Here is a 20,429-nt window from a genome sequence, read left to right as displayed (position 1 = left end):
GTCCAGCGACGAAAGCAAATATGTTTTTTGCCACAATAATAAAGATCTTGCACATACTGAACTATTTTTATGATGCATTGAAGTCACGAGCACAACAAATGGCTTTTCAAAATCAGGAAGTTATTGTTTGAAAAGTAGGTAAGGTGATACAAAGGCACATTGGTGGGTCAGAACTTAGCAGATATGCTGTGTGTTTCGCCACAGTCAACTAGATCTGGAAAGGGAATGCCAAAGAGTACAAAGCTTTCCTTGATGAACACAATACTTCACAATAATTCCAAAACTAAATAGTTCCATTCATTTTCTCTGGCATTTTGACTTGCTGCAACTTGATTGTGCCCTACTGTTAACCATGAGAATTTAGAACAGTTGCATGGTTACTACTTGTTAAAGATACAGTTTGTAAAAGTCTGGCAGTGTGGAAAATAGAAACGTCACCTGCTTCAGGTAGGATGTCTCCTGAGCTCCTGAGGCAAGTGGTGAGGTGAATAGCAGGGGTTTTGGTCATAATCTTAGAGTCCACCTTGAGTCTGAGAGCGCTGGGTGAGCACTGCAAGATTTCAAATATTACACCCCTGCTAAACAGGGAAAAAAATGTAAACCACATCAGTCAGCCTTATATCAAGTGGTAACACTGGGGAGAGGGACAAGGAGTTTGAGAGTTGTCAGAAAATAATCCAGGAAAATACTTACTGTTACCTGGATTCATCAAAAGCAAATAATAGAGTCTGAGAGTCATACAGTGTGGAATCAGACCCTTTGGCTCAACCCATCCATGCCAACCAGGTTTCCGAACTGAACTATTCCCATGGGCCTGCACTTGGCCCATAGCCCTCTAAACCTTTCTTGTCCATGTACCTGTCCAAATAACGTTTAAGTGTTGGAATTGTACCCGCCTCTTCCACCATGCTACTTTCTCGGACAGCTCATTCCATACGTGCACCATCCTCTCTGTGAAACAGATGTCCTTTAGGTTCCTTTTAAATCTTTCCCCTCTCACCTCAAGCCTATGCCCTTGAGTTTTGGAGTTCCCTACCCTGGGGAAAAGACCTTAGCTATTCAACTTATCGTTGACCCTCATTTTAGAAACCGCTACAAGGTCACCCCTCAGCCTCCTACGATCCAGGGAGATAAGCCCCAGCCTCTCCTTATCACCCAAATCTTCCAGTTCCTGTAACATCCTTGTAAATCTTTTTTCCATTCTTTCCAGTTTAATAACATCCTTCCTATATGACGGCGACCAGAATTGTATGCAGGACTCCAGTTGTGTTGTTACCAAGGTAATGTCTGCAAAGTTTGATAAAGTCCTTCAAAAGATGTAAGAAGTTGTATGATGTTGTATATATTGATTTTCAGAAATTTGACAGTGTCACATAAAAAAAGCAGCAAAACTGTGAACCATTGGAAAAAGGGGAAGGTTCAATTTGAAAATAAAATGAGCTGAGAGACAGAAATCAGTGAGTACAGTGAACCGTTCCTCAGCCTGGAGGCACAGGAGTCTGTGTTCGGCCTGCAGCTTCTTTACATACGTCTTCAAGAATTGAATTTGGCCACGAGGCATCATTTTTAAAAGGTGACAGAAAGCTTAAAAATGCAGTAGGCAATACCAACAGGCAACAGTAACAGCCCTCAAGATGATCGTCACAGATAAGTGAGATAACCAGACATATTTAATATGAAATTTAGCATCGAGATCTGTCAATTTGAAAGGAATAACAAGAAAAGACATTTTTAATTTAATGCTAAAAGAGGTGCACAAACAGAGATGGGGAGGGATCCATATAAACACATCTTTGAAGATGGTACAACAATTTACTAAGGGAGTTTAAAAAAAGCAAACAAGACGCATGGCTTTATAAACAGAGCTGTTGAATGTCAAACCCATGAAAGCTATACTAAACCTGTATAAACTACGGAATTGTTAAGCGATGGGAGTCTTTAACCCTGTACAGAGAAGAAAGCAATTGGTTCTCAAATTTCTTTGGTTTAAGGACCCTTCTTTTTAATGGATGAATAATTACAGGCACACTATCTCAGTAAAAACAATCTAAACTCCTGGCATCTGACCATTTCTGAACATCAACTTCTTCACACTGTTCTTTGAAAGGTCTGACACTTTCTCAGGATTATCAACAGAATGAAGCTTGATATGGTTGCTTTGTGAAAGGTCCACCCTACAGATAAGAGGCAACGCTACAGGTTCGGCAACATATTTTATATGTTCTTGTGGTCACTAGCTAGGCCAACATTTTTACCCATCCCTAATTGCTCTGGAGAAACTTCCTTCTTGAACCACTGCAGACCAGAAGGGAGTTCCAGGATTCTAACTCAATAACAATGAAGCAATGTTAGCATGGTTCGCAGTCAGGGTGGTATGTGGACAGTTCACCGCATTACACCTCCATGCTCTTTCTGTGGGATAAAGCTAAGTATCTCTTGTTGGAAATACTGGCATCATTTCAGGTTTATACTCACTGCACAATTGCTTCAAGAGGCTTCTTTCTCCTGTTTTGCTGCTTACTGGTTCTGCAATATTGCTGTATGCTCCCTGATACTTGGTATTCCTATGAGACAAGGCTTGTCACGAGACTCGCCTGGCAAGTGCCCCCTGGCCCTCGTCATTGCAGCAATGGATTAAGTAGGATTAACAGGAGTTGATCAAAGTGAGGACAGGCTGCAGAGGTTTTGATAACATCAAGTTATAGAAGCTACAAAGTGGGAGGCCAGCCAGAAGTGTGCTGGAATAGTTCATATCTGGAGACAACACTGGCACTAGTGAAGTTTCATTAGCAGATATGCTGAGGCAAAGGTTGAAGTCAGGCAATATTAAAGAGACAGCAAAAGTGGTCTTAATTACATGATAGCCTTAGACAGAGCCCAGAAGGTCACCAGTGTAGGTCCATGAAGTGAAACCATTGAAGATTATTCTGCAGAAGTGACTGGATTTTATTGCAATGCATTACTGGGACACAAACATTGCTGACAAGGGTGACATTTGTTGTCCTCGAGGAAGAGGCGCAGTCTGTTCTGATGTAATGCAATAGTTCCATATTATAAGAAAATTGCCTTAATGCAGCACAGTTTAAGCCAATGGGACCAAAATTGCATTACAGTCAACACAGGTAAGGAAAATTCACATTCCACAAATAATGGTCGAAATTCTTCAATCGCGTTGTAGCCCAATACAGGTAAGGAAAATTCACATTCCACAAATAATGGTCGAAATTCTTCAATCACGTTGTAGCCAATACAGACTGAAGAAACCTACATTATAGCTGAGCTGACTAGATTCCCGTAATGTTGCTCATAGGTGTCTTGGCAGTGGAGGTCACTGGTTTCGAGGTTGAAAGAGCCTTGTTGAGCTGTGCTAGTGCACCTTACAGCTAGTACATGCTGATGTCACTGAGTGTTGGTGGAGAAAGGAGAGAATATTTAGGGCAAGAATGAATACTGGACATACTACTTCAGCTAGAGCCATGTTGGTATTTTATACGGGTTTGTCAGAGCTTGTGTCCTTATATTCCACCTCTCCATTCGAAAAGTTAAAGATCCTATTTGCTTTAGCAACCTATCACACCAACCTCAAAGCATTATTTACACTTGTATGTTTTGTGTGATCTGAGAATTTTAAAATTCTATCCTGTCCCAATTCCATGTATTAATGTATGTTAAAAACCAACATCACAGATTTCCACAGTGAAACACAGGATTTTGGAGATCAAGTAGATCATTTGGCCTTTTCAGTAGATATCCACTCAACCATTCAGCTGATAGATTGTAGTCTCAACTTCATTTCCCTTTCAGCTCCCCCTTAGCCCTTGACTCCCTGGTCTAGCAAAACCTATCTAATTCAGCTTTGAATAAATTCAATGACCCAGCCTCTACTGATTTTGGAGGAAGAGAATTATAAAGAGTAACGATTCTCAAAAAAGAAGATTCATCTCGGGCTGAAAGGGGAGACCAGATATTTTTAAGTGGCGTCACCTCGTGCTAACTTCTCCCAAAAGAGAAACACCTTCCCACAATCCACCTGATCATGTATGTTTCAAGAAGATCACCTCTCGTGCTTCTAAAGGTACGTGCCCAATCTGTTTAACTTTCTTCATAAGGTTATAAAATTCAAAAGAATAAAACAAGCACACATTTTCTGAACCATTTCAAATGCAAATATACTATTTGTCAAATAAAACTGTCAAATTAAATGCAATACTCCAGATGTACAAGGTCTTGTACAGAAGCAATAGCTGGGTTTTACGATCCATTTTGCATTCCTAATCACTTCCTGTACACTATCTTTCTGTGATTCACAAGGAGACTCAAATTCCTTTGCAATCGCTTTCCAGAAAAATAGCATACTGCTTGGCTATTCTTCCCGCTAAAGTGGCAAGTTCACATTTTGCCACATTGCCCTCCATCTGCCAAAATGTCACGCATTCACTTAACCTGCGTATATCCCTCTGTATCTCCTCTTCGAAATGCACATGCACAGCTTGTTGCGTTCAACAAATATAACCACCAGACATGCAATCACCTCATCCAAAGTACTGACTGCAGGCTGTTGATATATCAGAGAGCCAGTAGTCACGCTGTAACACATCACAAGTCACAGCCTGGCAACCAGTCAGACCCATGTATCCCCATTATCTGTTCCCTATTGGCTAAACAGTCACTTATCCATGACAATAATATGTTACCCATGACACCATGAGCTCTTATTTTGTGGACCAGTTTGTAGCCTTTTCAAACAATGAAGACCCCCTCCATTTTAAATTTGTAGATAACCAATCAAAGGAAGGTTTTGAGATTCTCAAATATTTTGGAAGATAATAGCAAATGTATCAAATATCTCTTCAACCATTACTTCTGAAGCCATAGGATGTAGGCCATCAAGTTTAAGGGTCCTGTCAGTCTTTACTCCTATTACTTTGCCTTGTACTTCATTGGTAACTATTGTTTAAAGTTCCTGCCTCCCTTTCACCCCTAATGTTCCAGTATCCAGTTGCTTTTAGTGTCTTCAGCAAAATATTTGTTCAAAGTCTCTGGCATTTCCTTGCTTTCATTATTAATTTTCCAGTCTCATTCCTTGAACAACCAATACTTAATTCAACTTCCTAAAGTTATTAATAGTGCCACTGCACTGCACCGCAGCAATTTTAAACAACTGCTTGGAATATACGGGAATAATTGGTCAGACTACAGCTGAGAACATCAACTCAATTTTGTACAGCACAGATTTAAGAAAACACTCGCATTTCTTAGAAATTTTCAAAAATGCCAACTCTAAACACATTAAGAAAAAATACTCAAATAAACTCCTGATGAGAACCATGTAGTAGTTTTTTTTAAATGCACAAAACTTCTTTACTAGGCGGGTGCAATATGTTGCCATGCAAGTTCAGTTAAATCATAAAGCGTTCAGCCATATGGTCTTGTTCTTGCATTGCCCTGAGATCACGGAAAACAAGAGGAATCATGTCACAATTTAAACATTCTCAGCTAGAACCACTGAAAACATATCCCCCCTTCCTAGCAACACAAAGTCAAACCAATCAAATCCCAAGTTTCATGTCTTCACTGGCTTGGAGTCTGTATACACAATGTAAAGTTTTGTTCTGTTTTTGGCAGCTACAAACACAACAAGTATATGCTGAATAGATTTTTGTGTGTAACTATGCAAAGCAAAAACTAATATGAAGAAATACAATTATAAAAATTACAAGCAGCTTTAATCCATTTTATCAATTGATACTTTCAGCCAACGTTGCATCAATTGTGCTAAATCAAACTTGCAAGTTGGTGTTTCGGGCACACTGAGCACCACTCATTTTTCTTTGCCCTTTTCATCATAACAAATCACAAATGGTTAGGGGACAAATTTACCATTATACTTGATACCATTTCCATCACAGTACTTATCAGATCATTTTACTAGATCACTCCTGATGTCAAGGTTACCTGCCATACCTTAGATGAGCATTTGTTTTTAAAAAACTAATATATTTATTCATTCCAGAATCTATTACAGTTGAAAGGGGGTTTTTAATTTACTTACATAAAAAATGATTGAAACTCAAAATTTTTTTGGATAAATAATGTGAAGCAAAGTTTCACTTTTCTAATATAAAAACCATGTGTATTACATTAATGAGAAAGCAATCTGGTTCTGCTCAAGTTTGGTCCATTTTACTAGACGGCTGGAAAAGGCAGAAAGCCCAGACACATTTGGATACTTTTTCTCACAAAGGTCCAGTTTACAGAAATCTAAGTGATGTATATCTGGAATTCATAATACACTTAATTCTGGCTTACAATCGCATTTTCCGAAAGACTGTCAATTGGATATAGTAGACGAAAACCATTGTTTTTCTGTATCAGTTAATCATCCTTTTCCCCAGCCAGAAAGTTTTTCTCCCCTTTCACTACAACTTTGAAAATCCAATAGAATACCAGACACAATGATACAAATGTGAAAAGGTATGCAGTGCTTCCTGGGAGCAACCACTTCATCCCAATACTTGGATCTTTATATGTGGACTTAAATTACTTTTAAGTCTTTCTCAAACATTGCACCTAACTTGTGTTAATGCCAACATGGAAACATGACAATCCAAGCTTATCCACTTTTGGTATTTGTTTATACAAGTGTAAGGGTCTGAAAGAGTTAATACAGAGATCTGTGAGGTCATCATTAAGCTTAGCAGAGAAGAATTTATGATCTACCATCTATTTCTTGCTCAGTCGCTAAAAATGTCCATCACATCACTGCAACAAATGCCTAATTGCTGTCATGCGATTAACAACACCCTGCCTAAGACAAGAGTCTCCTCATTTGATGACAAATTAGTTTCTGTCAACCACATTAGGCCAATCCAGGACTGTAGATTTCTACCTTGAAAGAAGATGGTGGCTACAATGTACCTAGAATCATAGAGATGTACAGGAGAGAAACAGACCATTCGGTCCAACTTCTCCATGCCAACCAGATATCCCAACCTAATCTAGTCTCATTTGCCAGCACTTGCCTCATATCCCTCCAAGCCCTTCCTATTCACATATCCATCCAGATACCTATTAAATGTTGCAATTGTACGCCTCCACCACATCCTCTAGCAGCTCATTCCATACATGGGACATCCTTTACATGAAAAATGCCCCCCTTAGATCCCTTTTAAATCTGTCCCCTCTCACCTAACCCCTCCAGTTCTGGACTCCCCCAACCCAGGGAAAAGACTTTGTCTATTTACCCTATCCATGCCCCTCATGATTTTATAAACGTCTATAAGGTCACCCCTCAGCCTCCGACGCTCCAGGGAAAACAGCCCCAACCTATTCAGCCTCTCCCTATACCTCAATCCTCCAACCCTGGCAACATCCTTGTTATTTTTTCCTGAACCCTTTCAAGTTTCACAACAACCCTCCGATAGGAAGGAGACCAGAACTGCACACAATATTCCAACAGTGGCCTAACCAATGTCCTCTGCAGCCGCAACATGTCCTCCCAACGCCTGTACTCAATACTCTGACCAATAAAGAATAGCATACTAAGCGCTTTCTTCACTGTCCAATCCACCTGAGACTCCACTTTCAAGGAGCTATGAACCTGCACTCGAAGGTCTCTTTGTTCAGCAACATTCCCCAGGACCTTACCATTAAGTGTATAAGTCCTGCCCTGACTTGCTTTTCCAAAATGCAGCACCTCGCATTTATCGAAATTAAACTCCATCTGCCACTTCTCAGCCCATTGGCCCATCTGATCAAGATCCTGTTGTAATCTAAGGTAACCTTCTTCGCTGTCCACTACTCCTCCAATTTTGGTGTCATCTGCAAACGTACGAACTGTACTTCTTATGTTCACCTCCAAATCATTTATATGAAATGCTGAAAAGTAGTGGACCCAGCACCGATCCTTGTGGCACTCCACTGGTCATAGGCCTCCAGTCTGAAAAACAACCCACCACCACAACCCTCTGTCTTCTACCTTTGAGCCAGTTCTGTATCCAAATGGCTAGTTCTCCCTGTATTCCGTGAGATCTAACCTTGCTAACCAGTCTACCATGAGGAACCTTGTCAAATGCCCTACTGAAGTCCATATAGATCACATCCACCGCTCTGCCCTCATCAATCCTCTTTGTTATGTCTTTAGAAAACTCAATCAAGTTTGCAAGACATGATTTCCCACGCACAAAGCCATGGTGACTATCCCTAATCAGTCCCTGCCTTTCCAAATTCATGTACATCCTGTCCATCAGGATTCCCTCCAACAACTTGCCCACCACTGACGTCAGGTTCACCGGTCCATAGTTCCTTGGCTTTTCTTTACCACCCTTTTTAAATAGTGGCACCACGTTAGCCAAACTCCAGTGCCAAACTGGCACCTCACCTGTGACTATCGATGATACAAATGCCTTAAGCAAGGATCCCAGCAATCACCTCCCTAGCTTCCCACAGAATTCTAGGGTACACCTGATCAGGTTCTGGAGATTTATTCACTTTTATGCATTTCAAGATATCCAGCACCACCTCCTTTGTAATGTGGACCTTTTTTTTTAAGGTCTCACCATCTATTTCCCCATATTCTGTATCTTCGATGTCCTTCTCCACAGTAAACACTGACGCAAAAAATTGTTTAGTATCTCCCCCATCCCCATACATAGGCTGCCTTGCTGATCTTTGAGGGGCCCTGTTCTCTCCCCGGTTAGCTTTTTGTCCTTAATGTATTTATAAAAACTCTTTGGATTCTCCTTAACCCTATTTGTCAAAGCTAGCTCATGTCTCCTTCTTGCCCTCCTGATTTCCCTCTTAAGTGTACTCCTACTGCATTTATACACTTCTGAAGATTCACCTGATCTCTGTTGTCTACACCTGACCTACGCTTCCTTCTTTTTCTTAACCAAACCCTCAATTTCTCTAGTCATCCAGCATTTCCTATACCTACCAGTCTTTCCTTTCACCCTGACAGGAACATACTCTCTCTGGATTCTTGTTATCTCATTTCTGAAGGCTTCCCATTTTCCAGCCGTCCCTTTACCTGCGAACATCTGCCCTCAATCAGCTTTTGAAAGTTCTTGCCTAATACCGTCAAAATTGGCCTTTCTCCAATTTAGAACTTCAAACTGACATTCCAGTCAAGGAAGAAAATATTTCATAATTTATCCTGCTAAATGCTGCAAATATTTCAACATGTCTTAATGTCCTCTGCCTCATTAACCTGATGCGCTCAGAAAATATCATCTATTTTTTCAAAATTTCTCATGATTTGTTGAGATGGTTTCTAATGTAAGATTTAGTTTAGCAATGGAAAAGTACAAGGAGCTATCTAGAACAAAAGTGTTGAATGGGAGAATGGCCAATTTCAACGCAGTGAGAACAGACACTGTTCATGTGAAGTAGAAGTATATTTTGGCCAGACAAAACTGTAATTAAACAATGAACTGCAGTGAATAAGAAGAAAGTTCAAATTGAGTTGGGGTACATTCCTGGGAAGGAGGAAGACAAAACAAACTGAGCCAGAGCACCTATCATACAAAAACAGGTAAAGAGCACGATGGAACTGAAAACCAGATGTTAAGCCGAAAATATGAGTGAGAACGAGGCTCAGAGCGAAAATAAAAACAACAGAAACAAAGAGAAATTATGAGAAGAGACTGGTCACTAACTTAAAAAGGAATCCAAATGCCCTGTATAAGCACAGAGGTAAATAAAAATTGGTAAATAGAGTAGGATTGCTGACGGATCTAAAAGGTGATTTATGAAGAGAGACAGTAGGCATGGCTGAGGTACTAAATGAGTCTCCACATCAGCCTTTACCAAGGACAACACTGCGAGAACAGAGTGAAAGATGAAGTGGGTGTTTTAGAAATTGATAACGCAGAGGTAGTAGAATGGCTGGCTGTACTTAAAGTTGACCAATCACAAGGTTCCAATTAGATAAATCCAACTGTATTGATGGAAGTAAGGGTGGAAATTGCCAAAGTAGGGTGGCACGCTGGCTCAGTGGTTAGCACTGCAGCCTCACAGCACCAGGGGACCTAGGTTCGATTCCAGCCTTGGGCGACTGTCTGTGTGGAGTTTGCACATTCTCCCCATGTCTGCATGGGTTTCCTCCGGGTGCTCCGGTTTCTTCCCACAGTCCAAAGATGTGCAGGTTAGGTAAATTGGCCATGCTAAATTGTCTATAATGTTAGGTGCTTTAGTCAGAGGGGGTGGGTTACTGTTCCGAGAGTCAGTGTTGACTTGTTGGGCCGAAGGGCCTGTTTCCACACTGTAGGGAATCCACCCTAATGGCCTCCAATCTTCCTCGAATACAGTGGTTATGTAAAAGGACTAGAGAATTACGAGTGTTTCACCTTCTTTCAATAAATGGTGCAACGGTAAGCAATGAGAAGCCAGTGATTCAATCTAACCGCAGTGGCAGAAAAGCTTTTGTAGCAAAATTATTAATCCCTTAAACAATGTGGGTTAATGAAGAAAGACCAAGCTGGATTTGTTGAAAGCAAATCATATGCAACTAATTTGACTCAGTTTTTTGATAATGTAAAGGAGCGTTGAAGAGGGTAATGGAGATGATGGGGTGTATACATGCTTTCAAACATGTCTGATCAAGTGCTACATTGGTGTCAGAAGAATTCAAATCCTGAAAGAGGGAGTGGCAGTACAGAGATGATGTCGGCTGAGTGTTAGAAAACAAAGACCACTGAAACTCATCACAGAGAAGTGTGAACAGTTAGACACTGTTTGGAAGGACAAAAAGACCGTATGTGAAATAAAGGGTATAAGGGTAAAAATGGGGGCGGGGCAAAGGGACCAGGGTATATGTCCTCACCTTGCAGTGGAAGAGCAAAATGGCTAAGTGTTTAACAAGTGATGCAAGAGGCTTGGATTTATAAATAAATATATTAAGGGAGTACAAAAGCAAGGGTGTTATAGAACATAGAACAGTACAGGCCCTTCAGCCCACGATGTTGTGCCTACCATTGATCCTCATGTATGCACCCTCAAATTTCTGTGACTATATGCATATTATAATGACCCCTTTATGGTTTGGTCTCAATTGGAGCATTTTTCCCAATTCAAAACACTACATTTTTAAATTAGATTAGATTCCCTACAGTGTGGAAACAGGCCCTTCAGCCCAACAAGTCCACACCGACCCTCCGAAGAGTAACCCATCCCCCTCTGACTAATGCATCTAACATTATGGGCAATTTAGCATGGCCAATTCAACTGACCACATCTTTGGACTGTGGGAGGAAACCCATGCAGACACGGGGAGAATGTGCAACCTCCACACAGACAGTCGCCAGAGGGTGGAATCAAACCTGGGACCCTGGTGCTGTGGGGCAGCAGTGCTAGCCACTGTGCCACCCTACATGTTTAGAGAAAATGCAGGGGCAAGGGAAAAGGTACAGGAAAAATCTTAGAGAACGATTTCAGGCATGAGACTTCTGTTGCACAGATTGGAGAAGCAGAGGCTTTTCTCTTTCAAGAGAAAGTTGAGATTTAAGAAGGGTACTCAATATAATGAGGGATCGGGACAAACTAAATAGAGAGACACTGCCTCTATGGGCAGAGAACCAGATTGCAACAGCTTAAGGTGACTGGCAAAAGAAGCAACAGCAACATGAGATGAGATATATTTTTGCAGTGTGTGGCTTGGACCTGGTATGCACAACCTGAGGATGGTGCAGGCAGTTAATTACCTGAAGAGAAAAAAAATTGCATGGCGACAGAGAAAATGCAGAAAGAGGAGTTGGACCAGCTGAGTTGCTCTTGCAGAGAGCTGACACGGAAGTGATGAGCCAAATAGCCTGTTTCTCTGCTGTATAGAGTCGTCGATTATTTGTTGCCCTGATCATAAGGGGAAAGTGAGGACTGCAGATGTTGGAGATCAGAGCTGAAAATGTGTTGCTGGAAAAGCGCAGCAGGTCAGGCAGCATCCAAGGAGCAGGAGAATCGATGTTTCGGGCATGAGCCCTTCTTCTGAACGTCGATTCTCCTGCTCCTTGGATGCTGCCTGACCTGCTGCGCTTTTCCAACAACACATTTTCATTTCTGCCCTGATCATAAATCTCCTTTGCGTGCTCCTCATTGCTCTTGCATTCATTTTGATAATGAGGTACTTGCTCAAATGTTCAGAAAATTCAAATACACCACATCCTTTATTCAACAAAGAATTTAAAGCAATCAGTCGAACATGACCCGATTATATGATGTGTGTCCATTAAGAATAGCACTATCATGAAAATCCTAAAATAACAACCAAGAACATTTGAACCCTAGAATATCCGAATATGAACACTGTCATATGTACGTCATTCCACTCTATTTCATTCAGAAGGGGTAAGGATGAGGAGAATTTCACTATATCCTACTTTGCATGGTTGCATATTGCTCAATCTAATGTAAACATTTAATCGGGTTTCACACAAGATGCAACAGTTTAAATAAATCCATATGTTCAGCCATAATTAACTCAATGCCTGATTGCAAGCTATTCACAAATTAATGATTCAAGTATTTCTTACATCTAATTAAATATAATTAGATATTGGGAAAGTGGATAATTTCAGTTCTTCTTACAAAGTCTGTTTCAGAATGAATCCATCCCTCCAAATGACAAGCACGCTGAAGCTGAAATGGTGTATTCTCCATCTTTTGTCATATTTTGTCCCACGATGATCTGACCACATATCCACTTCAGTCACCAAAATCATCCATTTTATTAGCATAACATTACCTAACTCCACCCTTTCCTCAACTCATCTGAAGAAATCTTTATCCAAATTTATGTTATCTCAAGTCTTGACTATTCTGATGCTCTCCTAGAGGGCTGTCAATCTTTTACATGACGTAACTTGGCTCATTTAAGTATCTATTGCCCATTTTCTTATTCACGTCATGTCCTGTTCACCCATCCTTGCTCGAGATGAACAGCCTGCCAACCTCCCAACTTTAAAATTCACACCCTGGTTTCAAAACATTCCATGACCTCATACCCTCTGAACTGCTGTGATTTGAACTTGCGGCTTTCCTCCAATTCTGGTTTCATACTCAGATGAAATTTTAAATCTATAGCCAACGCTTCCTCCAAGTGCTGATGCACTAAACCCTTGAAACCTCTCCCTATAGTTCTCTGCTTTTGTAGTCCTCTCTCTATAACACATTTTAAAGCCTACATCTTTGTCCCAATATCACCTCGTGTGGCTCTGTAATAAAATTCATTTCCTGATACTCCAGTGAAATGTTATTGATCATTTTGTTATAACTCTTTCCATGTGAAGTCTCATATTTTGGAAACAAAAATCAGGAAAGAAAAATAGGCCTCAAATACAAATAGCAAGGCATTGGGTGGTAGCAGAAGACATTAGAGCCATACAAGGATATAGAATACAAATGTTGAACAAGTGCCTAACTTTAGTTTGGATGCATTTGTAAGATTAGCAGTGGCTTTGGATACCATATTACCAAAAGAATATGAAAGTTAAAGAATCGAAAAGCAGCATAAAATGAATAATGGTCACCTGAAATGGGAACAGAAAATGCTAGAAACACTTAGTTCTGGCAGCATATGTGGACAGAAACAATTTCTGTTGCAGACTAATATGATTTCATCAGAACTAGAAAAGCTAGATGACATCGGCTTCAGTGAAGGGGTGGACGGACCAGGACAAAAGGAATGTCAATGATATGCTGGAAGACAGGAGAGGCTGGGTGAAAGAAAAAAATTGAATGAAAGAAAAGTTGACCTTACAGTGCCAAAGCAAACAGTGATGTGGCCAGAAAATAAGCTAAGAACAAAGTATGTGTCTCAAGCAAATGCTCTACTTCTGCAAACAAAATATGCAAAGAAGTGGAATTTATAATGGGAGGGTAGTGTTTACGATTTGAAAGTGTTAAAACTCAATGTTGAATTTGGAAAGTTGCAAAGTGGCCAATCAAAACAAAAGGTGCTGTTTCTCAATCCACTGTGATCTTTCCAGAATCTTGGAAATGTTGGAGGTTTACAGCCACTGCATCCACCTTGTCTGCTTTTTGACACTTGGGTGGTGGCCATTAAGTCCAGAGGGCATAATCACCGGCCTTTACCCCACTGGCTTTCCCATTCTGGTGATTCTGCTCAATTTCTTCCTTTCCTTTTCAATTGTTATTGGGATGTGCTTTGTGAAGGATGCATCCTCCACACAGCCTCCCCCACCCCCTTCTCCCACCCCACCTCTCTCTCTCTGGAATACTTCCACATTAAGAGTGATGAAATATCTTATTTGATGTTTGCCATTGCTTCTGTACCCTCTCACCTTTTAACCTATTGCCCCACTTCACTGCATACCTTGGCAATTATGTTTATTTATGTTTAAGACAGTTTCAGACATAAATTGCTCACCTTCAAACTGAAAATGAAGTTCTATTGTACTGTGACCACTCTTACCAAGAGAATCCTTGACTGTGAAGTCATTTATTAACCCTGTCACATTACCAGGTCTAAAGCTGCCCACATCCCACTTGCTTCTAAGACATATTATTCGTAGAAACTCATCCAAATACATTCTATGACCTTATCCTCCAGGTGATCTTTGCCAATTTGATTTGTCCAATCACCCACAATTATTCTAGCACCTTTCATACAAGCCCCTATTATTTCTTGATGTATACACCCCTCAGCGCCACTTCTGCCAGGTAGTCTATAGACCATTCCCAACAGGGACTTCCTTTCCTTACTATTTCATATTCTTCACCCAATCCTATAGCTCGATCCTCTAAATCAATATCATTTCTCACAACTGAATCGATCCCATCTTCAAATTACCCTACCTTCCCGTTCAATAATTCTGTTTTTCTACATTATCAAATGTCCTGGCTGTTTAACGATTTTTGTCCTGGTAATTTTGCAAGTGTGTCTCTATGGTAGTTTTCATACATTTTCATTTATTTCCACTTGTACTTTCAATTCATCTACACTGTTAGAAATGCAACAAACATTCAGATAAACATGTTTTACTGCTGTCTTATTTGCCATTTTTTCCTATTTGATTTTATATACTGATGCTTTATGTTTGCATGCTATGTTTCTGCATGTCACCCTCTGGTTATCATTACCCACAATGCTATCCTGAATTGTTGAAACAGCCTGTCCAGTTCTTTATTGAAAACCATTAAAGTTTATTGGCCTACCATCTATACTGTTAATTTATTCTGTATAGTTAAAGGCTTCTTAGGCATTTCCTATTGCAGTTTTAAATTAGTAAATATGACCCTTTGTAAACAGGAGAGGCCACTTGGAATTACTTTGCTGAAAAACACTAAAACAAAAGAGTATATCTGCACTCATTATTCAAAATAACCAATGTAATTATTCTCTCCATAAACATTATTCCTCTAAACTCTGAAATCAGCCATAGTCCCTCTCTCTATTCCTTCCAATAGTAGCATCGTCTTTTGAAATAAAGAGACCTATGTGGTATCCAGTTTGCCAAGTGGAGGTCAAATATCAGAGTAAGATAGAATTTTACAATTCTCTCTCTGGGTTTATTTTGAATCTCCTGCTATATATCTCAGAACGTTGTACGCTGTTTGAGAAACAGCCCAAGAACAGCATCTTGATAGTATCCACGTTAACTCTCCTGCTCCTTAATTTCATAAACTTACATTTCCTGATATTAAAATGTATCTGCACTTCTTTGCTCACAGATCAAGACGATCAAGTTTCTCTTAAATGAGTGCGCATTTGCCACAATACCCAATGTGGTCCATCATTAAATCCCACATAATTCCTGTCTTTGACACTGACTCATTTGCTTGTGCTTCACTGTTACACTCACCCATGTTTTACTCAATCTGCCAACACAACGTTTGGAATTACTGTTTTATGCAATAGTCACACCCACTATTACAGCTCAAATGAGTCATGATGCTGCTCATCTGAAACAGCTGTTTCCAAACCCACCAGCCAAACACACCCTATTGTAACAAAAAAAAGCTGAGGGATTTGAAATACTTTCTAAAATACATAATGAAGTGATAAGTCTGTATTGTACAATTGTAAATGCTTGTGTAAATGTCAAGGTAAAATACATCTCCACTTCACTTTAGTGAAACTGCACCACTGAGGACTCTTTAGGTGAAACATTTCACCAGTATTCCTGTTAAAAATTATTTTTATTAAAGTAAATTTCGCAAGTTCCTTAGTATAGATTTGCAAAGCTACAGGTGGCTCAGTGGTCAGCACTGCTGCCTCACAGTGCCAGGGACCCGGGTTCAATTCTCAACCTCAGGTGACTGTATGTGTGAAGTTTGCACGTTCTCCCTGTGTCTGCTTGAATTTCTGCCAGGTGCTCCAGTTTCCTCCCACAGTCCAAAGATGTGCAGGTTAGGTGGACTGGCTGTACTATATTGCCCGGTAGTGTTCAGGGATATGGAGGTTAGGTGGATAAACCATGATACAATATATGCGGGCTTAAAGGAATATAACGGGAGAGTGGGTCTGGGTGAGTTGCTATTCAGAGGGTCAGTGCAGATCCGAAGGGCCAAATGGCCTCTATCTGTTCTGTAGGGATTCTATGATTTATTTTCATAAAGCACTTTTCACAACTTTCAAGTCTTTTCCAGCCAATTAAACATTTCTGAAGTGTAGTTTCTGCTGTAATCCAGGAAAGCTCCCCTATTAACTGTATTAATAGATCCAAAATAATTTTAGAGAAAGCAGCAGTTAACACAAATATCATTTCTAGAAATATTTTTTCTCAAATTCAGTATATTCCATTGCCTTCACCATTATTTTTTGGTTAGAGCACAACATTTTGTAATTGTGTGAGAACAGTTACTTTTAAATGTTATTTGAAAGGAGAAATATCTTCCCAAAGCTTTTTATCTTGCACTCATTGGCATAAACACAAGAATCCAAAATTACAAATATTCAGAACAATTTAAAAGGAGGAGGGTAATGACTAGTTTGCAAACCAATGCTGATTGGCTGAGGCATTACTCTGGAGAAAGCAACAGGGAACTAAGTTGCAAGTCTTGAATATATTCCTTTTGTTTACAGAGAATTGTTCCCATGGAATCATATATGCTACTTTGAGCTAACAAAAATTAGTTATGTTGTGAGCACAACTAATTATCATAAATCACCTCAGTGCAGTTGTGAGTGCACTTAGGATTGTTAAGCAAGTGCTCTGCTATTTATACAGCACATTGCTCAATTGTGCGACAGGCAGAACATCTTTTCGGACTGATGGTAGCACCCCATCAATGGAAAATATCACACATAACCGTTGTATATTAGCAGTCCGAAATAGCTTGCTTAAAATGTTTTTCAAATTATTTAGGCTCTACGTCCCAGTGAATGGCTGATCAAATCAAATAACATTGTGGGTATAGGTTTTCTCGTCGGGCTGGGAGGTTCATTTCCAGATGTTTCATCACCCTACTAGGTAACATCTTCAGTGGGCCTCAGGCGAAGCACTGCTTGATAATTCCTGCTTTCTATTTATATGTTTGGGTTGATGATGTTATTTCCACAAATCTTCTCAAAACTCGCTAACATGTCATATTGGTTGCTCATTACAGGCTCAATTTGCAAAACACAAAAGTAAACAACTTGTATTGGATGCAACTCCATGAGTAGGCAGTACTTGCTTCACAGTCCCCTGTGTGCCAACAGGGACTGCAATCTTCAAGTCCTGTACTAACACTTGGCTTTGGTGATTTATTCAAAGGATTTAAGCAATGTTAGCTGGACCAGTAATAACTGGCCATCACAAATTGATCTGAGATAATGGCGGTTAGATGTTTTCTTCACCTGCTCCAGACCTTGCTGTGTTGCTACAGAATTCTAAGGTGTTGGCTCACCAATGAAGAACGTACACTTAAATAGTTCCAAGTGAGGATTGTACATGCTGTGAAGAGGAACTTACAGATTGTGTCATTCTTATGTATGTTACCATTGTTCTTCCAGGCAGTACAGCATGCGGGTTTGGAAGATGAGATCACAGATACCTTAGCAGTTGCTGAACTGCACCTTGTAGGTTGTAAACAATGCAGCCACAATGCACGATGGACTGGATTCCAGTCAAGCAGCTGCTTTGCCCTGAATGGTGTTGAGCTTTTGGAGCATTTCCTGGGATACACTCATCCAGCCAAGCGAACATTATTCCATCATCTCAAAACCAAAGAACTGGGGATGCTGAAAATCTGAAGCAAAAACAGAAATTGCTTGAGAAACTCAGCAGGTCTGGCAGCATCTGCAGACCCTTCAGTCCAACTCATCCCCGCTGATCAGATATCTGAAATAATTCTAATAATTGCCAGCATTTGGCCCATATCCCACTACACCCTTCCTATTCATTTATCCATCCAGATGACTTTAAATGTTGGAACCAGTCTCCACCACTTCCTCTTCTCCTTCCATACATGCACCACCCTCTGCATGAAAATGTTGCCCCTCAGATCCCTTTTAAATCTTGTCCCTCTCATCTTAAACCTATACCCTCTAGTTTTGGACTCCCTGACCCCAGGGAAAAGACCTTGCCTATTTATCTTACCCATGCCCCTCATGATTTTATTAACCTTTATAAGGTCACCTCTCAGCCTCTGATGCTCCAGGGAAAACAGCCCCAGCCTGTTCAGCCTCTCCCTATAGCTCAAATCCTCCAACCCTGGCAACATCCTTGTAAATCTTTTCTGAACCCTTTCAAGTTTCACAACATCCTTCCTATTGCAAGGCTACCAGAACTGCATACAGTATTCCAATAGTGGCCTAATCAATGTCCTGTATAGCCACAACATGACCTCCCAACTCCTATACTCAATGTACTGACTAATCAAGGAAAGCTTACCAAACACCTTCTTCACTATTCTGTCTCCCTGCGACTCCACTTTCAAGGAGCTATGAAACTGCACTCCAAGATCTCTTTGTTCATCAAAACTCCCCAGGACCTTACCCACTTACCCTAAAAGTCCCTGATTTGCCTTTCCAAAATGCAGCACCTCATACTTTATCTAAATTAAACTCCATCTGCCACTTCTCAGCCCGTTGGCCCATCTGATCAAGATCCCATTGCACCCTGAGGTAACCTTCTTCGCTGTCCACTACACCTCCAAGTTTGGTGTCATCTGCAAACTTACTAACTGGACCTCCCATGTTCACATCCAAATCATTTATAGAAATAATGAAAAGCAGTGGATCCAGCACCAATCCTTGTGGTACACCACTGGTCACAGGCCTCCAGTCTGAAAAACAACGCTCCACCACCCTCCTCTGTCTTATACTTTAACGCCAGTTATGTGTCAAATTGTTCACCATGTATTCTATGTGGTCTCACCTTGCTAACCAGTCTACCATGAGGAATCTTGTCGAACTCCTTATTGAAATCCATATAGATCATGTCCACTGCTCTGCCCTCATCAATTCTCCTTGTTACTTCTTCGAAAAACTCCAAGTTAGTGAGACACACTGGAAAGCTGCTTTCTCTCCACACTTAAACTTTGTTTACGTGAGATTTTTGAAAATGGTGGAAGAGATGTGCTGAGATTTCAGAAACACCTCAGAGTGTTTTAATTACACTTTGAAGAATTGCTTTTCTTTAAAAAAGTTTGTTGCACAACTATAACCAAAGCGCTGAGTCTCTCTCCTCCTCTGCAGGCTGAAGTTTTTCGACTCAGTCATAGAGATGTACAGCACGGAAACAGACCCTTCGGTCCAACCCGTCCACGCTGACCAGATATCCCAACCCAATCCAGTCCCACCTGCCAGCACCCAGCCCATATCCCTCCAAACCCTTCCTATTCATATACCCATCCAAATGCCTCAGTCGTTATAACTCCATCTTCTCCCACAAAATATCAGCACTTCATCAGCTGTAAAGAGCTTTGAGACGTTGATTAAACATGAAAATCTAAACAGCTACCAGTCTTTCTTTCCAGATATTTAAATCTAGGATAGGAATGTTTCTCTTTATGTCCAAAGAATATTCACAATACTTAGAGTGCAGTCTGCCAAATGCACTGTATAAGGCATCCTGAAATCCCTGACACATTGAAAACATTTCCAATGGATGGGAAATGCAGTGAGAATGCACAGAAAGAAGAGAGCTGATTGGCGAACAAAATAAACAATCACATTCAACACCTTCTTTCCCCAAGATCTGCTTCAGAACATTTTCAGGATATGCAATGCCCTTTTAAACTGAAGTTTACGGCACTCAGTGAACTGACAATTTGTTCGTGTTTAAATCACAAGTATTCGATGAGTCTGGGGGTGTGGTGGGGGCTTGTTCAATAGTGAACATCTTTCCCAGCTCTCAGCAGCGGGCCCTGACTGAGCTCACCCACAATCCGAGCCCGCCGGTAGAAGCTGGGCCAGCCCAAGTTCACTCACTTACCCTTGTTGGCTGCGATCAGCGCTTTGCCATCCTTCAGCAACTCCTTAATGAACT

The 20,429-nt window shown here is 40.6% G+C and overlaps 1 protein-coding gene across 1 annotated transcript in view; it reads right to left on the bottom strand.

Moving 5' to 3' along the window:
- arhgap10 (Rho GTPase activating protein 10) overlaps window positions 1-20,429 on the bottom strand; it is a 203,339-nt gene that overhangs the window by 171,101 nt on the left and 11,809 nt on the right. The window contains exon 2 of the mRNA XM_043700807.1: window positions 20,376-20,427. Within this exon, the coding sequence (XP_043556742.1) occupies window positions 20,376-20,427 (52 nt within the window). The remainder of the gene's footprint in view (window positions 1-20,375; window positions 20,428-20,429) is intronic.

This window comes from Chiloscyllium plagiosum, chromosome 1 (assembly GCF_004010195.1).
Source record: "Chiloscyllium plagiosum isolate BGI_BamShark_2017 chromosome 1, ASM401019v2, whole genome shotgun sequence".
Lineage (NCBI taxonomy): Eukaryota > Metazoa > Chordata > Chondrichthyes > Orectolobiformes > Hemiscylliidae > Chiloscyllium > Chiloscyllium plagiosum.
This window is presented reverse-complemented; position numbering and strand designations above follow the sequence as displayed.